The following is an 18,678-nucleotide window of genomic DNA, read 5'->3' as shown; positions in this document are numbered from 1 at the left end:
AAGCTATGGCGCGAGATGAAGAGGAACAGAGCGTGTTGGATAGTTTAGGTCTGGGGAGCGGCCATTGTTGGATTAGGAGGGGAGAGGGAAGGAGCGGTAGGGGAGGAGGAGTGGAAGGAGGGGAAATATGGAGGGTGATGTGGTGAAAGTGTGTGGCGTGACAAAGTATTATGCATAATGTGAAAGACAGATCTGTTTTTCGGGATATTCATGTTTTTGAAAAATTCAATGAGAAAGTCGAATAGGATCTTTGGTTTCTCTGAGATATCATTTAAGTTTAGGTTGGGATTGAAATATTGGTCTAAGTGAATATAGAGGTTTTCAGTGACGTCTAGGAAAGAACCTTTGTTTAGAATATCTAATACCTCAAGATCTTGATTTATTTCAGTAAAGTTGTGCTTAAATTCTTTTATATGTAGGCCGACCGCAGAAAAACGGTTGTGTTTTATGGCATTGACATGTTCTGTATATCTGATTTTAAAGCTGCGTCCTGTTTGCCCTAGGTAAGAACTTTTGCAGTCTTGGCAAGAAAACCTATATACACCTGATTTAGAAAAAGGACTACTTTTATTTATTGATGAAGAGTTGTGTAGGATCTCTGTGCTTCTATTGTTAGTACGAAAGGCTATTTTAACGTTGTGTTTTTTAAGAACGTTAGTGACATTGTAAATTTCTTTATTGAAGGTAAATGTGGAAAACGTGGCAGTGTTAGTATTGTCTTTTATTAGGGTGGTTTTTGGGCTGTGTCTGAATTTATTGATTATTCTTTCAATAAAGGATTCATTATATCCATTCAATTTTGCTATAGAGCGAATGGTGTTCAATTCTTTAAGTTTTTTCTTGACATCGGAATTTTGAATGCTCAGTCTACTAAGCTATTATATGTAGCCGCTTTGTGTGTTTGGGGGTGTAGTGAGTCATTTCTTATAGTAGTGGCTGTTTGAGTGGGCTTTCTATAGATACTATATGTGAACGAAGAGGGGTGCCTATTGATTGTTAGGTCTAGGAAGTTGATGGAGTTGTTTATCTCTGATTCCAAGGTAAATTTAATGTCATGATCAATGTTATTAAGGTTTTTGAGGGTGGATGGCGCGTCTATGGAGCGTTCATCTAGGATTATAAATGTGTCATCTACGTACCTAGCCCAGAATTGGATATTAGCAAATTTGATGTTATTGTCGATGGCGGTGTGCTCTAGGAAATCAAGGTAGATCTCTGCTAAAATTCCTGAGGCTGGTGAACCCATAGCCAAACCATCTTGTTTGTAAATGATCTTATCGAATGTGAAATAGTTATTGTTAATTAGTAATCTTAATATGGTCATAAAGTCTTGAACTTCTAGTTTACTTAGTTGATTGTTAGCAAGTAAGTTCTTTTCGATGATCGGGAATAATGAGTTTGTTTTTATACTGGGATACATGTTGACTATATCAAAGGAGTGCATTGAATGATATGGTTGAAGCTTGAAACTGTTTAGTTTGTTCACTAATTCTACAGTGTTCCTGATGGATTTATTTGATGAGAATTTATAATGTTTATTAAGAAATTGTTGGATAAATTGAGATAATTTATATAAGGGGCTTGGTCTGTAGTTTATTATGGGTCGAATAGGGACACCGGTTTTGTGGATTTTGGGTAGTGCTTTAGCTGTTGGTAGGCCTGGGTTCATAGTAATTAACTTTTGTTTTTCTTGCTCAGTGAGGAGAAAAGATGTGCTCTTTAAAATTTGTTTCAATTGCCTTTGAATTGATTGTGTTGGGTCCTTCTTAACTATCGAAAAGGAGTCATTATCTAAGAAATTTTTGGTTTTTTGAATGTAATCTGTTTTATCCATAATGACTGTTGTGTTGCCTTTGTCGGCCTTTGTAATGATGAGTTGGTTGTCTTTGACTTTCTTTTTAAGATTGAGAATTTGTTTTCTTTCAGTAAGGGAATCTTTGTTGATTCTGGTGATAGGGGTCGCAGTGCGATTTTTTGAGAAAAAACTTTTGTTTAATTGTTTTTTTACGTCCATTCTGAGTTTGTCTTGTAGTTCATATGGCATTTTGCTGATAGCAACTTCTGATTCAACTACGAGTTTGGAGGCTGTAAGGGCCGAGTTGAAACAGGGCCAGTTGTGCTTTGGACCTTTCGAAAGAATTCTTATATCGTCCTCATCTAAGTTGGTGGTGGAAAGATTAATTACTGGTGGGTGGAATTGTTGTAGAGTGTCATTAGCGAGTTTAGGCTTGCTGTTAGGTTTTGGAGGGGAGTTGCTGTGTTTTACCTTATTTTTAAGTGCTTCAAGTTTTTTCTCTAGTGTTATCTGTTTTTTGGACAAAATATTGAACAACTTGATTTGGACTTCGTCTTGAAAAAGATTCCACTGAGCACTTGAGAATAAGGTGGCTGCCTCTAAGTGAGTTTCATATAAGCGATGATTTAAAAACGACTTTTTCTTATAGAGAAATTTTAGTTCATTTTCTAACCAAAGTTTGTTTGTCCTAACCTGAACATCATGTTGATGGGGAGGAACAAAACGTTGTTTCGTTACGCTTTTCAAAAAATTAGGGGTTAAATTCTGTGTAATGCACTGTTTGATAAATGCTATATCCTTGCCTATTTTCCCAATTTTGATTTTTAAGCCCAAGTAATGATAGGCTACCGACTTTGCCTGGTTGGCTGCTTCATTTTCCGAGCTGTCAGTGGAGAGATGGTGTGGAATGACATCAGTAGACAAATAAGTTTGTGTGGTGTCTATAAAAGTAGGAAAGATCACAATATGAAGATAAAGTTGGAATTCAAGAGGACAAATTGAGGCAAATATTCATTTGTAGGAAGGGGAGTTAGGGATTGGAATAACTTACCAAAGGAAATGTTAAATAAATTTCCAATTTCTTTTCAATCATTTATGAAAAGGCCAGGAAAACAAAAGATAGGGAATCTGCCACCTGGGCGACTGCCCTAAATGCAGATCAGTAGTGATTGATTGATTGATTGATTGATTGATTGATTGATTGACCCATCCGGTGGCTCAACGAATTTCGTGTAGAGACCCCCCTCCCACACCAGGGACTTAGGGCACCCAGCCCCCGGGGCAGGCACTATTCATACATTTCAGACAAGACAAAAGGTGGGTGAAAGAAAAATAAAACTACAGAAAGTTTACCCGGTGCCAGAAGTATTAGGGGAATAAATTACAATCAGTGACCCTAAACTAAAACCTACCTTACTTATCATACTAGACCCATTACACTAAAGGAGACAAATGCGTAAGTAGGATACCCCTAATATATTTATACATAACAATTACAATTCCTATTACTAAATTACTCAAATAACTTATGATTAGGTACAGAGATAACTAGCATGCACTGGCCAGCATCTAAAATCTTATAAATACCTTACAACTAAATCTACATGGTCACGAAAAATGGAATTTACCCATCCCTATACAACTTTCCGTACCTTTACCTGTGAGAGATATACTCTGCTGATCTTTTTCCTTTCGGGATCACTCATTAATGACACCGGGGTAGGGAACTTTATTATGGTGCAGGGACCTTGAAATCTGGGGGCCATCTTACTGATAACATGGTCCGCAGCACTACTGACGGGATGCGTTTTAACAAACACCTGGTCACCCACAGACATATTGTGCGGTCTTCGCCCGTGATTGTAATTATGCTAACTTTAGCATAATAAACTTTCACGTTTCTTCGTGCACGGTGCCAATTAGCGCGGATTTTTTCTGGACGGGCGTCGTCAGGCAGAAGATCGTTAATGGACCACAGATTAGAAAGTGGAAAATTTGGAGTAAAGGCTAGCATTAATGAAGCAGGAGTTTGCTTATGATTCTCATGGGCGGCAGTGTTGGAAGCAAATGACAACCAATTTAGTGATGAATCCCACTTAGAGTGGTCACCAGAGTGATAAGCAATGAGAACAGATCGAAAATTACGATTCGCTCTTTCAGTATAATTTGGCTTCAGATAATACGGGGTAGTGGTTACATGAAGGATGGATAGATCAGAACAGAAATTACGGGACTGCACAGAGGTAAAAGCTCTTGCATTATCACTCACCAGAAATTGACAGGGTCCAAATGAAGCCAAGATCTGTTTCAAGCAACAGATGGTAGTGTTAGCATTAGCCATACGAATTGGGAACAGCCACGTAAATCTCAAAAATACGTCAACACACACACGAGTATGAAACGATGGCCAGTCCGTGACTTTGGGAAAGGACCAATGAAATCTATGAACAATCTCTCCATAGGACGAGAAGCTTGCTTGGATGACAACAGACCTAGGTGAGTTTTAAGAGGTTGTTTTCTGATGTTGCAAGTCTTACAAGATTTAACAAGGGTACGAATTTCACTGTCCATGGATTTACGAATGAAGTGTTTACGAATTTTCTCTCTAGTTTTGAAAACGCCAAGATGATCCCCCACTGGGGATTCATGAAAATACTAGAAGAGAGCCGGAACTAGGTTAGCTGGGGTCCCTGCGACCGTGAGCAGGACAACACAAGACACCATTCTTAAGGACATAAGGCTTAACATGTTCATCAGATTTAATCCTGTCAATAATAGCTTTTAATTCAGCATCATCCTCCTGATATTTAGTGATGTCTTTGAAAAGGAAAGGAGAGTTAGTGAGTACGACATTCAAAAAGGTCGAAACTTGTTCAGGAGAATGATCTGCAGGCTCTGATTGAGAATCAGAACTGCCTGGATAGAACATCCTACTGAGGCCATCAGCCACAACATTTTCAGTGCCATGAATGTGACGGCTTCAAATTGGAAGGTTCAGATGCATACTGCCCAACGCGCAAGATGACCGTTCTTTCTTGGCTTGGCCAGTACCCAACTCAACGCGTGATTATCAGTTTCAAGATCGAAAGGCAGTTGTTCAAGGTACATTCTGAACCGTTCTAAGAAAAAGACAACAGCTAAGGCTTCCAATTCATAAATGGAATAGTTTCGTTCAGCAGGATTCAGAGCAAGAGAAGCATTAGAAATAGGACAACTCCCCTCTTCAAATTCCTGAAGGAGAACACCAGATATACCTGTGGAAGAGGCATCAGTTTGAAGGATGAAACGTTTAGAAAAGCCTGGCATAGCCAGTGCAGGAGCGTTACATAAAGCAGATTTCAAGTCACAAAAGGCTTTATGTTGGGTATCACCCCACACAAATTTAGCATCCTTTCTTCTCAGGGTATTTAATGGAGTTGCCCTTTCAGCAAAATTGGGGATGAATTTACGGAAGAAATTAACCATGCCAATAAATCTGGATACCGCTTTGACATCTCTAGGCGTGGGAAAATTTTGGATGGCGGCAGTACGAGATTGATCAATAGACACACCCTTTCCCGACACAATATGCCCTAAGGAGGACATCTGGGGTTGTGCGAAAGTAACTTTACTAGCCTTAAGGGTTAGACTTGCTTTACACAGTCTTTCAAGGACCTCATTGAGATGGACAAGGTGTTCTTCGAATGTTTCACTGAAAATTACCAAATTGTCCAGGTAATTGTACACAAACTTGAATTTAATGTCTGAAAAATCATTATCCAGTAACCGAGTAAGGACAGCAGCGCCTGTGCTTAATACAAATGGGATGCATCCAAATTCATAGAAGTTCCAATCAGTAGCAAAAGCAGTGAGGTGCTTGGATTCCTCAGCAAGAGGTATTTAATAATATGCCTGATTCAGGTCAAAGGTAGTAAAAATTTTGGCATTAGCATACATACATACATACATACATTATCATTATAGACTGTCATGCCTTTCAGTGTTCAGTCTGCAAGCCTCTGTGAATTTACTAAACGTCGCCACAATCCATGATTTGCAACTAGTGTTGTGATCTCATTTAGTTCTATACCTCTTATCTTTACATTGTTAGAAACTGATTCTAACCATCGTCGTCTTGGTCTACCTCTACTTCTCTTACCCTCTATAACAGAGTCCATTATTCTCCTAGGTAACCTTTCCTCCTCCATTCGCCTCACATGGCCCCACTATCGAAGCCAGTTTATGCGTACAGCTTCATCCATCGAGTTCATTCCTAAATTAGCCTTTATCTCTTCGGTCTGAGTACCCTCCTGCCATTGTTCCCACCTGTTTGTACCAGCAATCATTCTTGCTACTTTCTCCTTGTTGAAGAAGTGGACAATTCTGGTTCCGTTGCTGAACTTCATGGAAACAATTTAGATCCAATAGATACTCGTTCCTCCACTGCTTCCAAAATGTGTTCAATGCAGACTGTTTTTCTATCCACATCTGATTCATTTCTTCTTTTGTTTTGTTACTATCCTCAACATTGGTCTTTCTGTCTGGTAGCCTTGTTGTGTTATCACCAATAAGAAAATGTGCTGATGTCAGCGCACGATGCTGAGGATCATTTTCCACATACGTCAAGGGTCTACTGTTGATTGCTGCTTCAATTCCGACGAGAACTGTGTACATTTCTTCATCATCGAACCGCCTGCTTCCTAAGGCTTTCTTCAAACAGCTTTTCACTGTTTGTACCATTCTCTCCCAGAATCCTCCCCACCAAGCAGCCAATTGCCAATGAATATTTTTACCATTCAAAAAATGCACAATCTCTTCTGTTTTCTGATTTTCCCATAATGTGCTAAGGTCTCTTTCAGCTTTCTTAAATGTTTGTGCGATATCGGACCAAATTGTTCGACATAAACCTTCCATTCTCAGTTCAATACGGACAAAAAATGAAATTCTTAGATTTAAATAAACCTCTTCGCCCAATAAATCGCTGTAAGGCGTGAATGAATTTCTCCGTACTCATATCTGTCACAAGCTCCAAGTGTACAGCACATGTGACAGTGCATGTGAACAATGCAATGTATCTTTTCCGTAATATGCCTCCATTCTTGGAATATAACGGACCTGCGAAGTCCACACCAGTGGTCTCAAATGGTCTGCTAGGAATTACGCGTTCTGCCGGAAGAGGGGGTTCAACTTCCGAATCTGCCTTTGCTTTCAGTTTTTTGCACGGTAAGCACTGTCTAATGATTTTCTTGATGATCTGTCATCCTCGAAGTATCCAAAAGTCTGTCCTTAAAATACTCAACAAAATTAGAGTTCCTACATGAAATTGGGTTTTATGTTCTTCTTCTACTAACAGTTTTGTGAAATGGTGGTCACCATTTAAAATAATGGGATGTTGTTCGTTTTCATCTAAACTGGTAAATTGTAAATGTCCACCAACTCTTAGGATGCCACGTTTGATGAATGGAGAAAACTTTCTAATTTTGGACTGCTTGAGTAGTCTGATCTTTTTCTGTCGTGCTTCTATTTCTTCTGAGAACGATTCTCTCTGTGAATGTTTAATCCAAAACAGCTTTGCAGTTTGGATTTCGTCTAATTGGAGTGGGTGTAACGTTTTTTCTTGATAGCGTGTATTTCGTGTAAATCGCCAAATCCATGCTGTGATCCTGAGAACTTTGGTTAATCTACTATATCTTGTAATATCGAAAATCGCTTCTGTCTGTTTAGGTGCGGTAGCATGGGAAACTGTTTTCTTTCGTTCTGTTCCTGTTTTATCAAGTTCTGTTTTTGATGTTTCAACTGATTTCGGCCAATACTCTTCTGGTTTTACAAGCCAGTCTGGACCATGCCACCATGAGTTACTTTCACACAGTTGATTTGCTGTTAGCCCTCTTGTTGTATCATCTGCAGGGTTTTCCTTGCCAGGGCAATGATGCCACTGTGTTGGGTGTGACTTTCGATGCATTTCATGTATTCTGTTCGAGATGAACACCTTCCATTCCGACGCGTTTCCTCTTATCCAGTGTAATACAATGGTTGAATCGGACCAAAATTGGATGTGGTGTAATTCCAAGTGTAGTTCACGTTTGACATACTCCGAAAGACGAACTGCTATGATAGCTCCCATGAGTTCTAGTCGTGGTAAGGATATTTTCTGAACGGGTGCAAGTCTATTTTTGGCTGTGATTAATTCGATCCTGACATCTTCGTTTATGGTCGTCTTGTTGTAAACTGCTGCGCCATATATTCATTCGCTGGCATCACTGAAAATGTGCAATTCTCTGGTCTGGTCTTGCTTGATCCAAGATCCTATCCATCGTGGAATTTTAACTATATGTAGGCTTTTTAAACCTTCTAGCCAGTGGTTCCACTTCTTAATTAAATTGTGTGGCAAAAGCTCATCCCAGTCGAGGTTTCTCATCCAAGTTTCTTGGAAAATAATCTTTCCTGTAATAGTTGCTGGTGATAGGAGGCCTAATGGATCGTAAATTCTTGCTGAAGTCTTCAGGACAACTCTTTTAGTACAGGGCATGAGTGCTGCTGTACTTACAGTATTCTTGAAAGAGAAGTAGAATTCATCTGTATTCGTATCAGTTGGAATGCCTAAAAATAGATGTATTTTTTGGCGGACCACTTCTTTCATTTCTCGCCACATCTGGTTCATTGTTATTGAGTTTGATAACCATTTGGAAAGTGGAATGCTGATCTCGTTGAAATAATTTTTCATTTGTTTATAAATGTCTATCAATTCTTCATTTGTGTGTCCGCCTGCTGCTAGATCATCAACATACACATTGTCTTCTAGAATTGTTAATGCGTTTGGATATTTGTCTTTCATCACCATTGCTAGTTGTCTTAAAGTTGCTGCCAGCAGACACGGGCTGCATGTCAGCCCAAATGGGAGTCGACAGAAACTGTATATTGTGGTCTCGTTGGTTCTCAGCCACCCTTCTTCTGAATGAATCATTTTAAACCAGAAAAAACGAGTGGAATCTCTGTCTTTCTCATTCAGAATCAACTGTAAAAAGCTCTGATTCTCGTCTGCTGCAATGTATTTGTTGGACGTTCGTAACCGAAGTAAGGTTGCTGTTGAATCTGGATTCAGTTTGGGGCCAGATTGTAAGTTGCTGTTCAAAGACAATTTGCCTTTCTCATGTGAAGAAGTGTCAAATACGATCCTGACTTTGGTTGTTTCATGATCATCTCGAATTACTGCATGATGTGGCATGAAGAATGTTTTGCCTCTTTGTGATTCCTCACTAAAGAATTCAACTTGTTCGTTCTCATTGTGTTTCTGGATTTCTTGTACATAGCGCTCTTCATATTTCTTATCTCTTGCAGATCGTTTCAAACTATCGAAATGCTTTAATGCAATGTTCCTGTTGTCATGTAGATTAGGTTCATCCTTTTTCCAAGGTAGGAATACTGTGCACCGTCTTTCAGTTATCGCAAATTGTTCATTGGTTGTTGTCAAGGTCTTCTGTTCCTTGGCTGTGAATTTTTGAGTTTTGTCATCCCTGATTCTGATGCTCTCTAGCTCCCAGAATCTCCTCAATAGGTATTCTTTCTTGTATTGACTGGTGTGTAGATTCATTGTTGTAGAGAACTCTTCTCCTAAACTGTCACTGAACTCGTTCAAATTCTCTGATTTTTCTTTGCTGAGTACCCATTTGTCCAGGAAATTCATCAGGGCATCTACCATCATCGCCCTGTGTAGTGTACCAGGCGAATTTTGTTTCATCTGGAAAGGCGCGTAAGATATCTGCAGATAAAAAGGAACCAAGCATGCAGGCATCAAACCCAAGTCCTTTAAGAGCTGCAATATTCATCTGGCAACTGTTATATATGCTTCTCAACTCGGTAGTAGTTGGATCTGAATTTTTTCTCAAGGTACGGAAGAAATCGATACGTTCCCGTTGCTGTAATTTAATGTTGTCGAAGCGTTCCTTCAGCTTCTGAAGTGCGATCTTGTAATATTCACTGTTTTTGCGACGCACTTTGAAACGTACACTGATGTTTCGTAACACTTCAAGTGAGTCTGTTTGTAATGTACATAATTACGTATATTCCTTCAAATGTATATCCGTTGCTTAAGAAATTGAATGTAAGTAGAGATCTTAGTTGCGTTAGCTGGTTTCTTGTTGATACGGCGACCGAGCTTGATAGCTGCAGTCGCTTAAGTGCGGCCAGTATCTAGTATTCGGGAGATAGTAGGTTCGAACCCCACTGTCGGCAATCCTCAAAATGCTTTTCCGTGGTTTCCTATTTTCACACCAGGCAAATGCTGGGGCTGTACCTTAATTAAGGCCACGGCCGCTTCCTTCCCACTCCTAGCCCTTTCCCGTCCCATCATCACCATAAGACCTATCTGTGTCGGTGCGACGTAAAGCAACTAGCAAAAAAAAAGAAAGAAAAGTTGATACAGCGATGTTGCGTGATGCTGCCTACTGTTGTCCGTCCGCGTCTTTCTTGCCGCTGATCGTTCCACAAACGGGTTTCGGTACCATTATGTAATGTTTTACTTCATAAGAACACTGAAATGTCTTAGGTTGATGATTTATTCTTACAAAATAATCATCTGCTACAACATCATCAAAACATCACCATGACTACTATACTATTACTTTCATGGAATCCATATCAAGCAGATAGCAAAGAGTATGTTAACGGCCATTGAGGCTCAAATTCCTTAGCTGTGTAGCGAACAGGTACTGTCAATTAGATAATTCTTCACAGTGGTGCTACTTCCTGAATCTACCAATGTACAGACAGGTTCATTATGTATCTCTAAGCATAAGTAAGGTAATTTACAAGGAGGGATAGCAGAAATGCCACAAGATTGCAGGAAATTGACACTAGGTTCAGACTGGGACCAATCATCAGTCTCAGAATTAGATAAATCATCCTTTAATGTACAGCTAGGCCAGACAAAACATGAAGCCACACTTTGTGGTTTTCCACCAGAATTGGCAGTTAGTCATCTAGGATTACTATGGGCTGAACATCCAGACCCTGAAGTATTACATGGGCACTGTCTAGAGAAATGCCTATTCGACCCACAGTTTTGACAAGAATTATTGGTCAAAGAGGCTCTACCCACATCCGATTTTGAATTGCCTAAGAGCCCGATCTTAGGACAATTCCTCTGGAAATGTTCAGTGGAACCACAATGAAAGCATGCACGAGAATTACGTGGCCTTGAAGAGGGTGAAGGGGCGGTTTTAGTAACCCGAGGAGAAGACATGCTCGTAGGTGGGGGAGCTAACACAACACGTAGCTGGTTGGCATATCGAATACCTTCGGCAGAAACAGTGATAGCTTCCAACTGAGCGAAAGTTGCTTGTCACGGTGAAAGAGCGAGATATGACTGATAATTAGGGGCAAGACCTTCAACAATGTTGGCAACCATTTGATATTCAGAATAGTTGAGCATAAAGTTCTAGCATAGAGCTTAATGTCCTGAATATACTCAGATAATAACTTGTTCAAATGCTGCACTCTGACAAGGCATGTGAAAGAATGAAAAATTCAAGTATATGTGCATGAAATTGATCTACCGCCCATCTTTCCGAAATGGCTCTAAAGATATGCTTAGAAAGAGCTCCAATGCATGTGGATATAAAATTTGAAACACGTGATCGTTACTGAGATTGTACACTATAGCCTGATTCTTAAACTCAATTAAAAACTGAAGGAAAGAAATAACCTTGTCAATAGAGTTAGCGTAAATTTAGAGACTCCCTTAAATACAGTAGTCAACATGTGAGGTAGATTGGAGAAAATCTGGGGGAAAGCAGGTGCAGGAGGTACCTGGGAAGGACTAGAGTGGTCCTGAGGAGATACAGCGGCACAGTAACCTAGATTCGAGCACCCTTGCGAAAAGGGTGGAGTACTGAAAGTGAGGTTAAGACTTCCGTTAGACTGCAGTGTGACGGGTGCAGATATTCTCATCTGCAAAACATTATCACAAATTTGAGATACCATTGGCGCATTACCCATGTGTGTAGCGCTTATACAACCTAAGAGAGCACTTAATACAGCAATGAGAGCAATTGCCCACCGTCCCAATTGTCCTGCTAACATTCAGCAACTGACTGATGCTGCTATGCAAGAGTGGGATAAAGTACTCCAAAACAAGTTGAATTCTTTGGTGCTGAGTATCCCTGAATATGTTTAAGCATGTCTCGGAGCCTGAGAGCTATATATGATATTGATCTATCTCGTAATGTTCGATCATTTTGTATTCAAAATCCCACAGTACCAACTTTGTGCTTTTGTTTTCTGTTTCGTATGCATAGCTAACTACATGTTATTTCTCTTTGTATATACCCATTTTTATGTACATACATACCTACACATAGCAAATTAAAAAGTGCACTTGACCAGAATATGCAAATTTTTTTTGGTGCATTATAATATAATCTGAGCAATTTTCAGTGAAAGCCAAAGTTACAGCATAGTCCATTTATATGTGAATGAGATTTTAGAGGTAATTTTGTTGGCAGTCCCTCCATATGTACTTAACAATATTGTGTGAAAAATATCTATCATGAGAGAACTATATCTTTGTATTTATTGTACCACAAGAACATTTTGTACTTAAAATCTTTAATTTTTTTTTCAGCCTTCTGTGATGCTTAAGATCTGGACAGAAGAATTTTTATCAGTAAGTGTGATCTCTACCTTGTTGAGTGAAGTTTTGGAGCCATATAGTTCTATGATGATGATGAAAACTATAGTAATGTTTATTGTTGTGATTGTAGTCACCACCACTAACATCTAATAGATATTTTCAACATTACTTCTAAACTTAATTGTAGATAGTTATATAGTCATGAATAACCACAGATCTACTCCTCCCATTCATGTCATATAGAGATACAAATTAGATGAAGTATTTAACCAGTTCACACTTCCTTTTCTAAGTTCAGTGCATTTCTGTACATATTACAGCCTGTGACAATAAAGTTCGGTGAATAGTCCTGTACTATCAACATAGGTGAACAATGCACGGCAGTGACCTTACTGTCCTTCGAAATAGTCCCCTCTCATAACTATGCACTGCTAAGATCGGCGATACATGTCCTGGAAACTTTGCAAGAAGGCTTTCTTTGGGATGGTGTTCAAAAGCCTCGTCACGTTTTGTTGGATGTTAGGAATATCGTCAAATCTCTTTCCTTTCAAAGCAAGTTCTAGTCGTGGGAATAGGAAGAAGTCTGAAGGATTGAGATCTGGCAAGTATGGGGGATGTTCAAGTTGCACCACCCCCTTTTTTGCCATGAACTGTTTGATGATATTGGCTGTGTGTGGGCGAGCATTGTCATGGACAAAAAACCATGAACCTTGTTGTGCGTACGGGGGTCGTAACCTGCGTAGACATTTCATGAAACGGGTTAAAATTTCAATGTACCGTGCAACATTCAACGTCGTTCCCTCAGGCAGAAATTCCTTGTGGATAATACCTTGACTATCAAAAAAGGTGATGAGCATAGTTTTGATGCAAAACTTTTCGGCTCTAACCTATTTCCGAAGAGGGGATTCCGGAGAACGCCATTCTATGCTTTGCCGTTTCGTTTCAGGGTCGTACTTGAGACACCAGGTTTCATCCTCAGTGACAATACAGTTCAAGAAATTTGGTGTCGCATCTGCCATTTCGACAAAATCCTGTGAAGCCTCTAAACGTGCCTGCTTCTGATCGTCAGTCAAGTGATGTGGCGCAAGACCTCGAGAACATGTTTTCCTCTTTCCTAACTTCTGGGTAACAATTCACGGTTAAACTGCACTTTATTTGCTATCATGCGCACAGTTAATTGTCGATCGTTCATGATTAATGTCCTCACCTTCTCAGTGTTTTCATCATTGACGGCGGTCGCCGGTATTCCGCTGCGGGGGGATTGTCAGAAACACTTTCCCGGCCTCCTCGAAAATGGGTAAACTACTCGTACACACACTTCAAGGACAGTGCTTGATCTTTATAAACACGTACTAGCATCGCATGCGTTTCTTTCGGTGTCTTGCTAAGCTTAAAACAAAACTGTACATTGATCTTTTGGTCGTTCATGTTCCTGTTAGCAGTTCAGAACCAACACACTAAACACGCACTGTGTCAAACAGGTCTTACACGGCTTACACATGATGCTCAACTGAACAACGTTGGAAGCAGGTGGTCAGAACCTGCTGTTATGCAGGTGCAGCGTTGCATGTTGCCAGTGTTGCCGGATCGACCATTCTGACTTCATTCACCGAAATTTATTGTCACAGGTTGTATGAATTTATCTGTTAAGTTGAAAATTACAGAAAAACTGCAGACTTTAATTTCATCATTATGCTGTTGGTAGATTGCATTCCATGTCCTTATAAAAATATGCATAGTGCATAAAATTCTATGAGCTTATGCATTATCATGTTGTATTTTTTTTCTGCAAAGTTGATTGTATGATTCGACATGAATTTGGCCATTAAGGAGTCTTAACATAATGTGCCGACAATCTAAAATGTGTAACAGTACAGGAATTGAGCCACTAATAAAAATAAAAAAAAGGGGCTTTCAATTATATGTGTATATACACTAGTGTCCAAAAATTAAACATAATTACTAAACAAGGCCATACCACCTGATAGGAATGTCAAGCGGACTGCTGAACAAGCGGAAGCTGACTCACACACCATATGTCACACAACGTGTCCAAAAAAACAGTGTCAAAAAGGTTCTGATAGCTAAGGTACACCTTTGACAACAACTAAAAAATTTGACAGTGTCTTCCACAACAAAATATGCTGTTATTAGGGTGTATGGTTACCTCTAACGGCCACACATCCTTTGCAGCCACATGGCACGCTCTCTATCAGATAGTCCAAGAGTTCTTGTGGCAGTCAATCCCATTCCTCCGAAAGGGCAATGTGAAGGTCTTGGAGGTCCTTGGTGGAGGCAGACGGGATGCAATTCGCCTACCTATTCCATCCCAGTCATGTTCTATAGGATTCAGATCCGCAGACCTTGCTGGCCAGTCCATGCGATGAATGTCTTCCCCAGCCAGAAATTCATCCACCAGAGAAGCGTGATGCGGTCGGGTATTATCGTCCATTAAGAGGAAGTCTGGACCATGAAGAGTCGAACATGTGGTCTCATTACCTCATCCCTGTATCTCCGAGGGTTAACAGTGTTCCTTAGACAAGATGTGCAGGTCCGTACGGCCATTCAACATGATGCCGCTCCACATTATGACGCCGCCACCACCATACTGGTCCTGTTCCACGATGTTCGTGTGGTTGTATCCGCTACCCGGCTCTCTCCAGATTAATGTGCGACGGGAATCGTTTGCAAACTGAAGCGGGATTCTTCTGTGAAGAGCACACGCCTCCATTCATTCATGGTCCAGTTTCGATGTTGATGGCTCTACAGTAAACGGGCCCATCTCGGTGCTGGAGTGAGCGGGATGCACACCGCTGGACATTGGGCAAACAGCCCTGCTGTTCTGAGCCTCCGGTATGCAGTTTGCTGGGAAACGGCAACCCGTGAGAAGGCTGCAAGCTCCGCCAACAATTGTCTTGCAAGTGCACTCCGATTTTGTCGGGCGGTTAAGGCCAGATATCGGTCCTGCTGTGGAGTGGTTACCCTTGGTCGACCTGGTACTGGCCTGCGACTAACATCTCCTGTGTCTCAAAATTGTGTCCAAAGCCTGGAAATGACACTTAGAGGCACATTTAAGGATACGGCGACTTTGGTCTGTGTGTCTGGCCTGCTTCCAGGCGGCTGAGTATTCTACCTTGCAAAACGGGGTCCAAATGGCGTCGTTATGCCATAATGATGTCACTTTCACCACAAGGCTACACTCAACACACTATAACAGGGCAAACATGACTGAGGGAATATGGAGTGCAGGCAATGGCTGAGTTTACCTTGTAGTTACGCCGCTAGTCAAAGCAGGGAACACTCTTTTCCTATGCAGAGCGAACATGTGAGGTTGGTAAGTGCATATGTTGTGCGATTTGCGGTCTGTTTCCTATTGACCTGCTTACTTTTAACTTATGCTTAACTTTTGGACACTAGTGTATATTGTTTTTATTTTGGATCTTAAGTTTTGTAAATGTACATGTGTTCATGTTCTACTGTGATTGTATGGTATTTGTATAACCGTGGACTATATATATACAGGGTGGCACACGATAAGTCACCCGATTGAATTTTGATCCCACAAGTATACTATTGGGGAAATAGCTTTCAAACTGTGCGCTTAACGTCATGCAGTTCATGAAAATTACCCCAGATATCATTACGAGTTCATCTCTTCCGTTTTGAGTCCGCCATTTCAGTTTGCCGCGATGGCGGGCAAAGGACAGTTGGCCGTCGCACAAAAGACGAAGATTGTGTTATTGTTCGCGGCGACTAACAGTGTCACATTGACACAGAGAAGGTTTCGTGCTCATTTTGGTACACGGTGGGCTCCCAGCCCACAGACAAAATGCAGATTACATCGCAAATTTGCAGGTACTGGATCTGTTTTGGAGTGTAAGCGGCCACATGCATGTACTGTACGTTCGCCGCAAAACATTGAAGCAGTTCGAGTGGCTTTGACTCATAGTCCGAGTAAATCAACAAGAAGAGCTAGTGCCGAGTTGGAAATTTCACGCCTATCGGTGCAAAGAATTATTCAATCCGTGCTTCGCTTGTATCCATACAAGACTGTGGCGCATAAGCTTACTGTGAGAGATAAGGAGCGGAGACTATAGTTTGCAAGGTGGGCAATCGAGCAAAACCAAGAGGCAGTGCTACACAACACATGGTTTTCGGATGAGGCTTATTTTTACGTGAACGGTGTTGTGAAGAGAGAGAGAGAGAGAGAGAGAGAGAGAGAGAGAGAGAGAGAGAGAGTGTGTCTCTCTCTCTCTCTCTCTCGTGATATCAAGCCATGGAATCATTGGTCCGTTTTTCTTCAATCCTACAGTAACCGGTGAACGCTATTTAGACATGCTGCGAAACCAGTTCTTTCCTCAACTCATGGCCACAGGTCTTCCATTGTAGGCACAATGGTTAATGCAGGATGGAGCACGCCCCCATACTGCCAACGTTGTGCTTGATTTCCTACATGGGGGACTTGGCCTTAGGGTATTGTCAAACAGAATTCCAGAACGTTATGAAGGAGGGGGAATGTGGTCGCCTCACAGCCCGGACATTAACCCATGTGACTTCTTCCTTTGGGGTTTCCTTAAAGAGGAGATGTACCACAGAAAACCCGAAATTGCAGTGCAACTTGGGGCCATAATTGTGGAGTTATGCCGCGCCATTCCAGAAGATTTGTGTCGGAGAGTCGTCACAAATGCACATGTGCGACTTGAAGAAGTTGTAAAACAAAATGGCCGTCATATTGAACATTTGATTCATGAGGTTGTATTTCCAAGCTGTATACTTTACTTCTACATCAATAAATTACAAATCTTGTCAACAACAAATGTGTTATTCATGAAAAAATCAAGTGACTTACTGTGCGCCACCCTGTATATGTATACTTTTGACATGGTTGAGTATTTTAGCGACAATAGTAAGAAAAGTGTGTCACCGTTGTTTTAAAAGTAGAAAGTGGACAGAGGATATAAAAAGAAAAAAAAAACCTATTGTGTAATAATTCTTCATGAATTGGAAGTGTAAATGATTTGAACCTTTTTGAAGAGTTATCGGGAAATGCATTTTATATTAAACTAGTTGAATATAAATTTGTGTAATATATTGGTGATTTGCGTATATCATCCATCATAGGTTTTGATCCGTATTGAATTGTGATCACAATAATAATTATTAATGTCGTATTGTCCACCTTTTTCAGTACTATATTATGCAATATTATTGAATTATTTTACTAAACTAGGGACTAGTTTCGGCCTTGGCTGACCATCTTCAGTCTTAATGTAATACATCTAATAACTAAACAAATGTAAAAACACACAATTGACATGAAAACTAATGTCCAAACACACAGTTAACATTAGAATCTGGGATGAACTAAGTGTAAAATATGAAAAATAAATTAGGCTCTAAATTCTTAGCAACTGGAGTATGCTCATCATCCAGACTCTTTCTCATATTGATATTCATTGAATTGTTAGTTCCATCACTGCTAATCATTACAATTTCAATTGCAAAACAGGAACTGGTAAATGTTGATTCTGTAGATAAAATTAATAGAATTTTATCTATTTTTATCCATCATATATTCAGGTTAACTTCATGGACACCGCAATGAATTGCAAATTTATACCAGCCACAAAATAAGAATGTGTCAGTTTTAACCATATCTCCATGTGCCCTCCTGACAATGTCCAACAGCATTTCAGCACAATTTCCTGGTTTATGAAGAATTTATTGTTTTCATCCCAAATGTTAAGTTTGTTTAAGGCTTCTTGAAGGTCAGCATTGGTCTGCGAACCTAGGACCATGTCATCAGCGTACATATAAAGTGAAACCGATTTCATATTTTCGCTGGATTTTACTGTGTCATATGTGGCAATGTTAAACAGAAGAGGACTGATTGGGTCATCTTAGAGTACTCCTTTTGTTTGAAGGATTCCTTTTGTTGTACTTATCCCGTCGTTTATCTCTACTTCGTTTTGTGATAGGAGGTTTCTTATGAGGTTTACAATTGCCTTGTTTTCTGTCATGGACTCTAGCTTCTCAGTAGTGTTGCATAGTAGTGTTGCTTGGTCCATGTGCCATTGTGAGTCAGTGTTCATGTGAACAGGGTGAATAATCGATAGTGATGGTTTTAGTTTGAAATCACAGCTTACTAGATAACAAAACTGCCTAGTTAAACCATTCTAATGAGCTTTGGAGTTTGTGGCTTCTGTGCCATGTGTTGAATATGTGAATTTTTGCAGGGTTAATTTGTAAAGCTTATCAGTATAATTCATCACTC

General features: G+C 40.2%; 1 protein-coding gene across 6 annotated transcripts in view; it reads left to right on the top strand.

Annotated features, from left to right (window-relative positions):
• Window positions 1–18,678, top strand: part of 5PtaseI (inositol polyphosphate-5-phosphatase A) — a 589,076-nt gene that overhangs the window by 11,342 nt on the left and 559,056 nt on the right. For all 6 annotated transcript variants that reach the window (XM_067142880.2, XM_067142882.2, XM_067142879.2 and 3 more), the window contains exon 2: window positions 12,396–12,437. In XM_067142880.2, the coding sequence (XP_066998981.1) occupies window positions 12,396–12,437 (42 nt within the window). The remainder of the gene's footprint in view (window positions 1–12,395; window positions 12,438–18,678) is intronic.

This window comes from Anabrus simplex, chromosome 3 (assembly GCF_040414725.1).
Source record: "Anabrus simplex isolate iqAnaSimp1 chromosome 3, ASM4041472v1, whole genome shotgun sequence".
Classification (NCBI taxonomy): domain Eukaryota; kingdom Metazoa; phylum Arthropoda; class Insecta; order Orthoptera; family Tettigoniidae; genus Anabrus; species Anabrus simplex.
Note: the sequence above shows the minus strand (reverse complement) of the source record. Positions and strands in the feature narration are given on the sequence as shown.